The sequence below is a fragment of the Lactuca saligna genome, chromosome 9 (genome assembly GCF_052625555.1).
Source record: "Lactuca saligna cultivar CGN05327 chromosome 9, ASM5262555v1, whole genome shotgun sequence".
NCBI classification, from domain to species: Eukaryota; Viridiplantae; Streptophyta; class Magnoliopsida; order Asterales; family Asteraceae; genus Lactuca; species Lactuca saligna.
The window spans coordinates 20,142,873-20,152,281 of NC_136425.1; the positions used below are offsets into that span (position 1 = coordinate 20,142,873).

The 9,409-nt window shown below is 35.7% G+C and overlaps 1 protein-coding gene across 1 annotated transcript; it reads right to left on the minus strand.

Moving 5' to 3' along the window:
* Positions 1-210: 210 nt before the first annotated feature.
* Positions 211-2,549, minus strand: LOC145014947 (laccase-2-like). Its single transcript, XM_078973396.1, has 5 exons — positions 2,401-2,549; positions 2,177-2,328; positions 1,832-2,076; positions 1,610-1,744; positions 211-1,515 (listed from the first exon to the last, which is right to left on the minus strand). Exons 1-5 carry the CDS (start codon positions 2,521-2,523, stop codon positions 413-415), a joined length of 1,758 nt encoding a protein of 585 aa, XP_078829522.1. The 5' UTR covers positions 2,524-2,549; the 3' UTR covers positions 211-412.
* Positions 2,550-9,409: the final 6,860 nt, after the last annotated feature.

Below are 9,409 nucleotides of genomic sequence, written 5' to 3' on the forward strand. Positions count from 1 at the left end.
AGTAATCCCAAAAACTCCTAATTTAATGGAAAATTGGTATTAAAAAAACAATTTTATTAATGGTCTCATAGTAGTAGCTATCTCATGTTAATGATGGGAGGATATAATGCTAATGTTGATGTGTATAGGATTTGGTGGGTATAAAGGATGGTATAATAGGTTTAACAACAATCGGATAAAACCAAGGCCCTTTAATTACTATCAACCCAATAATCAAATATATTTGTATATTTCACAAAACAATATGGTATTGAATAGTACATTTAATGAAACAAAAAAACTTTGAATTCGGAATTAATCTCTCACTCATTAAACAAAGATCACTCACGAGTACATAACTTACAAACTCGAAAAAACAGAAGTCTCAACCAGTCAAAAGTCAACACTTTTCGTATCATATTTGAAGTCATAGTCAACATTTTGGAAGATCAGAAGGTGGTGGAGGCAACTTCTGGTTCGGAAGCTTCCCATCCATGACTGCCCACGCCATTCTCAGCCCCCAACTCAGGTGAATCTCAATATGACAATGCATAAACCACACCCCTGGATTATCAGCTCGGAATCGCACAGCCACCCATCCGGCAGAGGGCACGCCAACGGTGTTTCTTTCAACAGGATCAACAAGGTTGAAGTTGGCCGGATCTGTTGTAGAATTGTAATTTCCGGTGCCTTGACCAACCACATAGAAGTTAAAGCCGTGAAGGTGAAGAGGATGGTTTTCTGCACCGAAAATGCTGGTGCCTTGCATCACCAGCTCCACTGTGGTGTTGTATGGAAGCACCACCACTTTTGTGCCATGGGAAACCATGGTGTTGTTTGGTGGGGTACCCGAGTAATTGAATGGACTCAGAGGGGTGGAAGGGAAATCGGTGGTGAAAACTCCGTTGGATTTTCCGAAGTACCTGGCTTGAAGAAGTGCGATTGTTGGTGAGGTGAAGGAAATATTGTTAATGGAGGCTGCAAACTTGGTCCCATTCGGCCCTTGACATGTTTGATTCTTCGGGCACGGGTCGCTTCCGAGTCCAACCGCAAAAAAGTAGCGATTTTGAACAGTTTGTGGGACGTTCACCGGGAACTGTGAATTACCCAAACTACGAAATTTATTAGTCCAGTTAGCCACATAGGCAGTGGCATTGATAGCCGGTAGTGTAGGTAGGGGAAGGCCTTTGATGGAAGTAATATTGGAAGATGATGACATGGTGTCACTTATGTACTCAAGAACTCCGGCAACGGTTGTATTGTCAAAAGTTCCGGCAGCTGCTGTGGAATATGGTCTTGCAGCCATCATGAATTTGGCATTGGAGGTAAGGTTTTTCGTCTTGAAGAGAACATTGCTCGTTTGACCAGGTGTGATGAAGATTGTATCCGTTTCAAATGGCTTCACATAACTCGCATCAGCATCAACAACTGTAAAAGTATGGTTTGCAATCTTGAAAAAGAGTTCATCATTGAGGGCAGCATTGATGATACGAAGGAGATATGTCTTTCCAGGCTTCACCTTAAGCCGAAACGTTTCTGCATGTGGATTAATTAACATTATTCACTCACGAAATAAGGAAAAGAGTAAAAAGATATAAATCTTATATAACGATGTTTAAAAGTTATGTACCCTTTGGTGAAGAACAATTGTTATATAAAGGTCCAGGCAGCCCGTTAATGGTATAAGCGTCTGAATTATTCGGGCCAGCTCCGGTTTGAAGGGCCTGGTTGATCACAGCCTCAGTATCATTGTTCCACCACTCTCCTATTAATCAAAACGACTTAGTTTAGAACAAAATATGATCATTAATTAATTACTATAACTTCAAGAATAAGAGTCACGGTAAATTACCAAATATAATAGGGACTTCCTTGTAAGGCTTCACAAAAGGGTACGAGGTGTTGCGTCTAGGGAGAATGACAATCGGACCATAAAGGGTTGACCTAATCCATGAGACATGGGCGTGATACCAGAGTGTTCCAGTTTGCCCGATAATGGTGAAGTTGTAGACATACGATTGGCCGGTTTGAATCGGGCATTGTGTTATGTATGATGGCCCATCAGCCCATCCACTCCGAAGCTGTCGAATTCCATGCCTACCCTCATCAAACAACCATAAGATATTAACACTACAAACACATTCGAGGGTATATTCGACAATCATGTTATTGAATTTAAGGAAAGTTAAACACGTACCAATGGATAGTGATATTGTTGGAGACATGATTAATCACTTTAATCACCAACCGGTCGCCTTCCCTAGCGATAATCCTTGGCCCTGGGAATTTACCATTGACAGTTATTATGCTTTTGCTTTGACACAACCTCGTCACATTATGCATCCGTATCTGAAATCATGCATAGAATTCAAATAAAAACACATGTAATAAGTTAAAATCTGTAGCAAACATCAAACTTACGTTAAACTTATAGTGCCGAGTGACACCGGTTGAACCATGTTTTGCTGATGCGAGATGAGGGTACAAACAAAGACAGAATGTGAGGAAGACAAAAGCAGGCAAGAAAGTTGATGGTAGAGCCATGTTGCGCTTTGTGATTTGTGTGTTTAAGTTTGTTGGTAATTCGAATGATGGAGGGTAATGGTTTATATAGGGATGAATGTATGTATGTATAATTGTGAAGAATACATATTTACCTACTATGTGGCCCAAGTATATTACCATGGAGTGGTGTTGAAGTCAATTTATCTGATTTTGACTTGTATGAGTTGTCAACTCCTCTAATCTAGTATATATGACTTGTTACCCTTGTTTACCACTTTACAAAATGCATATTTTAAACCTTTCCCGTTTTGCAATATACTTTTTGGGTGTCCATTGTAACTTTTATTTGTTTTACGTAAGAAAATAAGTAAATAACAATAGAGACATACGTATGTGAGGTACGATAAGAGGTCCAAACGTAATATTATTAGTGAATGTCAAAATGGGTCGCGTCAATTAGCCAACCTATATATCAATACTTCTTTTAAATTTTACAATATATCATGTTGAATATGATTGCAAATTAAATAACGTGATTTTGTATGTCTGCATTTGAATACATTTTGAATGACTTTCTAATTCGTTCGAATCATTTGACGTGTATCATTTTCACTTGCATATTTTAGAACGCGTTTTTTAGTGATAAAATTTAACATAAGTACTCAACTCAATTGTAAGCAAAATTGGTTAAAAGTGACAACTCTACGTTTTTTGTTAAGGTATTTTGTTATTTTTGGTCATCGGAAGTCGAGACAGAAAACTAGTCGGTGGTTGGCTGATTACAACATGATCCAATTACAAGGATGTTCCGATGATTTTACATACTTGTGCGAAAAGTTAAAAATTAGCCCTTAAATATAATTTGTTATATAAACAACAATCATTGATAAGTGGATAATTATTATAAAATTAATCAAAACAAATTGTCACCGAATTGTCTAATATGTCCGTCTATTGCAAATATTAATATATGTAAAAAAAAAAAAAAAAAAAAAAAAAAAAAAAGGACCATTAAACGACACGGGTCTATACGGTCGCATAATATCATTTGCAGGCTCAGGGCTGACCCTGCTTGTAATGTTAATGCTTATGTCTTCAGGCTCATGTTAAGCTTATAATTTGGCAAGTAAAAAAGATAGTGACACATGTAAGAAAAATAATTCTTTTGTATTAAAAATAGAGGGCATCTTGGGAAAGGGATATATTTGTGGATATGGCATAAAACATTAAAAATAATATTTGGATTTGAACGATTAATCTTGTAAATGAAGATATTAAAAAATGGTTAGAATTGTTAACCAATCAAATATTATTTTTGTTTGTCTAATGATGAAGGCTGAGAGTGTTTGTAGGGTTATACTGGTTAGGTTGTGATGGCATAGATTCGACCAAATAGGAGCCTTAACAACTTCCATTTCTAATGACAAAAAGAGTACGACATCATACCCACCTTCCATTCAAACATAAGTAATCAAATCATGATAAGAAATTAAGAACTACAGCCAAAAAATTAGAGAAAGCAAGTCTATTTTTTACGAAAAAATATAAAATTTAAACCCATAATAACATTAATAAGCATGTGGTTCCTGAAATGGTCGAATTCGACTAACTAATAGGTAGAAATTAAGTTGGTCTAAGTTGACATGGTCTAAAGTTCATGAAGGTTGATTTGCGTCTCAAATCATATTACTACATGCATGTTCTTATTACGATTATTATATAGGATAAAATATTAAATTCCCTCCTTTAAAGATACAAGATTAAGAGACATTAATTGTGTATTCCATATTAGCACAAAACGAAGTGGAATAACTTTCCAATTTTATTGAAAGAATATAACTCTAAAAGCTCAATATTGTTTTATGCATAATATCATGCCTTGATATATATATATATATATATATATATATATATATATATATATATATATATATATATATATATATATATATATATATATATATATATATATATATATATATAACGGCCGGTTCTATGTAGAGGTTTTTTAAGTTAGGGTTTAGGATCTCCAATTTTAAGGGCTCCATATTTTTCAAAATCCAAAAGTTTAGTTCATTAAAATATCCAATCCGGTAACCACAAAATAAATAAAGTGGAAGAATAAATCAGCAATTTGCATTCATGAAACTAAAACGACATTGCATTCTTCTACCAATTATATTTTTTGCGACATATTCATATCATCTTTTTTTTATTTCCGAGTACAGTAAAAGCTAAAGGGCCCCAAATTTTTGGCTTGCGTAGAGCCCCAAAATGATTGAGCCACCCATGATATATATATATATATATATATATATATATATATATATATATATATATATATTAGACGAATTCTCGCACGTTGCACGGCGCATGTTAAAAATAGGTTGTTAAAATATTAAAAAATATATGTTTAAAATGGTTATTTATTTTGACATAATATTTTTACGCTAAATTATATATATATATATATATATATATATATATATATATATATATATATATATATATATATATATATATATATATATATATATAATCTCAACTATTTTGAATAATGTTATTCATTAACATCAACCCACCTTCCTCATTAATATAATTAAATATAATTATTTATTTACTGTTATTTATAAAAAAATATTATGATTGATTAATTTAATATTTTTACTTATGCGATTATTTTCTAATTTGAATAATGATGATCATTTAAAATATAATTTATTTGTAGCTAACGTTACATAATTTTTAATTTGATATTATTATCATTTAAAATTATTGTTTATTAATTTAATTCACTTATTATTATTAATAATTTAAAGAAGATTTTTAAGAAACACTAAATATTATTACTCAAATATGAACCATATACTAAACAATAAAGTGATAAAATTGACAATTTACATTTTAAAAGAGACTTTTATAGATAATATAAAATATCCATAATTTTTCTAATTTACCCTTTATTATTATTATTAAGTGAAAGAAAATTTTTAAAAAGCACTTACTATTATAATTAAAATGCTAAACATATACTAAAATATAAAGTGATAAGATAGACAATGTGCATTTTAAAAGAGACTTACACGGATAATATAGATAATATGACATATCCATGATTTTTAATTAATTATTTCTTTGAAGCAACCCAAATTTCTACTCTCAGTCGGGCTGGGTCTTTACCCTAAATGGATGGGAAATTACTTGGAAAAGTTCCAAGCAAGATACAGTGGCTGATTTCACTTGTGAATCAGAGTATATAGCAGCAAGCGATGTAGAAAAGGAGCCTATATGGCTAAAGAACTTCATCGGAGACCTTGGAGTTGTACCAACTATAAAGGAGCCAATGGAAATTTTTTGTGACAGCAATAGTGCGGTTGTCTTAGCCAAGGAACCAAGAGATCATGGGAGATCCAAACACATTGACAGAAAATATCATTTCATCATACATCGAATAGAAGAAGGAATCCTCGTGGCGATGAGGGTATCATGGGATGAGAACCCAGTAGATCCCCTCACAAAGGGACTGACTCGAGTTAAGCATCTCCAGCATGCTCGGAGCATAGGGCTGAAGGATGATATTAGTTTTAGTAGTTAGATAATTTTGAAATTTGTAAAGTGTAAGTGATATTTGATGATAAATAAAAGTTGTTATTTATGAGTAAAGTGTTGCTATCTCTTGTCAATCGTTTACTATTATTTCTTTTTGCATGTTTTGACTTCCAGAATAATTATGGTATGGTATATATCATATTATTCAAACTTTCCACAGTCGATCATATGTTAGAAGTAGATATGAATCAAGACTTTCATGGGTTGGCTTGTAGAAGTCTAAGATGTTAAACAAAGCGGGGCTACAACACTCATGAGTGCTCATAAGTTCTGAGTATCGGATTCAACCCACGCTCGTTGGTATCACTTCATGGAATTTATCTCGAGTGATCGTGAGACGGTAATATCATATAAGTCTTCAAACCTAGAGATATGATTTGTTGCCTATTAATTGGTTATGCATTGATTGCACGAAAACGCATTGGTAACTCGATGTTATAAACCGTGCCTTTGTGTGTAATTCAACAAGTAGTAGAGCAAACATATGAGTCGAAGTTTATATGGGCCCCTCAATGATTTTGTTTTGACCTATGTACCGGGCCTGGTCAGAACTAAATTGATGTATTCAGTTAAGTTTTATGTCAAACAAATCGGAAATCGGGAAACAAATGTTGGACAATAAGCAAGGCCATGTTCCATGTATTTATCCGACTAGGGATGAGCAAAAGGCCCGAACCGGCCCGAACCGAACTGGAACCGGGAACCGGCTTCGGCCAAAATCAAGAACCGAACCGGCCCGGCGGTTCTACCGGTTTCCGGTTCCTACCGGTTCTTGTCGTGTCTTCAAATGTTGGAACCGGTCTTTGAAAAATAGCATCATACGGTTCCGGTTTTTGCCGGTTCTACCGGTTTTTTACGGTTCTACCGATTCCGGTTATATTGGTTTCGGTTCCCGGTTCCAAAAATCCACAAAATAACGTCCCGGTCCCGGCCCGAACGGTTCCATCGGGTTCCGGTTCCGGTTCCGGTACCGGTTCCGGCCGGTTCCCCAGTCCATATGCTCATCCATATATCCGGCTGATATCTAGAACAGAGGATTATATGATCACTTATCTAAAATGTCGCTTCATAGTTCAACAGAGTTTTAAGAGCTATGATTGTTGATCGGTTCCTGAAGTCATACTGCAACTATAGCTATTAGACTTATCCAAGTGGGAGACTGTTGGATATAGTGTCTAAGTCCATAACTACATTTGGTATGTACTTGACCCGATCCGGCATGGTCCATTTGGGTTGCACTTCACCCGAACAATTTATAGATAATCTTTTGAGAATAGCATAAGTTATGATTTATTAATATATTATAAGTTCTAATATATTATATAAAATCATATTATTTAATTATTATTGATTTATAATTAATTTAGAATTAATTTAGAGATCAAAAGTATGACTAATTAAATATGGGCTCTTGTATTTATATAGTGTGGGCTAATGCTTATTTTGAATAGGCTAGGCTTGCATGAAAAGTCCATGGATACTCCATGGAGCTTTAACCCATGGATCTCATGGAAATGAAAAGACATTGGTATTAGGGTTTACATGGATGTAACCCTAATCCACCACACTATATAAAGGAGGCTTTAGTTCTTGAAATCACACTAGTTGTGGTGAGTATACTAAGAGGGCCGATTTCAAGAAGGTTGTGACTATTCTCTCAAGTTTCCAAGTTTGTGGTGATTTGTGACTTCCATTTGAAGCATCCACACTATTGGTGCTAGGCTCTCAAACTCCAAGCAATCGACTACTACTACAAGGTAAGTAATTCTACTAGCTTTATTTGATTCAAGTACTCCATGCCATGCCAGTTAGGATAAGAACCTTGGAAAAATAATTATTTGCATGTATCTTAATTAAACCTAGATCCAAAGTTTCTAGGGTTGCATGTACACCATAGGATTGTTAGAATGCTCAAAACCCATCAGTTGGGACCACGACCTATCTAGACTACTCTCTAGACCTTTGGCCTGAATGGACCGCCTCGCATGCCTTCAATCTATTTGAACCACCTCGAGTATCTTGGCCTTCGGCACAAAGCAGGCCCTACATACTCATTCACTATGTTCGGCGTGGCGAGGCCCTTCCTGGTTATCAGGCTCCAACCTAGTACGTGCAACATACTACCAGGTACGCCCAACTTACTAGCGCCGAACCCAAAACTTCACGTTAAGTCCTTAATGCAGAAAGCCAACTCATAAAAATTTAGATAAAGGCAAAAGGGGACGTCTTAATGGATAAATTCTCTGACTTTATCCATTTTCATGCATACAAGAGGGTATAAATTCAAATCCTAAGTCCAAAATTCATCCAAGGATCCAAAAATCATACATGGCTTAATGAGAGTGACCAAGCTCTCATTTTTATGACTCCATAAGCTTAATATTACATAAAACTACACTTCAAGGACCTAGAGTAGCTCATACTCCACTAGACCAACACTATGGGACCAAAAATGTACACCAACCCTAGACTAGCAAGATCTTAACAAATAAATCATCAAGTTCCAAGCTTTGTACCTTCTAAGGATTCTTAAGGGTGAGATACTTCTGGATCTAAGCCGCCTTGAACTTCCAAGCTAGTCTACCACCTTCTTCCTCCTTCACAAGCATAAGAATACACATTTTCAAGCTCAAAAACACACACTAAGTTAGTAGGGTTTGCAAGGGACGTTTTTGGGAGATGGAGGCTGGTTGGGGAAAGGTATCAAAGGAGTTAATGGCATTATATAGGGATCAAACCCAATAAATTCAAGGTTGTGTACTGCGGTAGTACGCCCAACGTACTATCAAAAGCCCTCATGTCCATTTAAATGAGTTACACCAAGCGTAAATCTAGCTTACGCCTGGTTTAAGGACCAAATTGCTAACATTTTAAACTTTTGGGCCAAAAATAAAATACTTGAACAATGAGTGTTACAATTCTCTGCCACTTAAAGCAGACTTCATCCTCGAAGTCCGCCGATACAAAAAACTTTAGATAATGCTCCCTCATCGCCGCCTTAGGCTCCCAACTCCACTCGGAGCCCTTGTGATGTTGCCACTATACCTTGACCAAAGGCACCACCTTGTTGCACAATGCCTTCATCTTCCTATACAAAATTGCCACTAGTATCTCAACATAGTTCAGGTGCTCATCAACCTGAATATCATCCAATATAAGCATTGTTGAGTCATCAGCTACACACTTCCATAGCTGGGAAACATGGAAGGTATTGTGAATCTAACTGAGCTCCTCAGGAAGATCCAGCCGATAGGTCACCCTGCTTACCCTGGCAACTACTCAAAACGACCGAATAAATCGGGGCCCCAACTTGCCC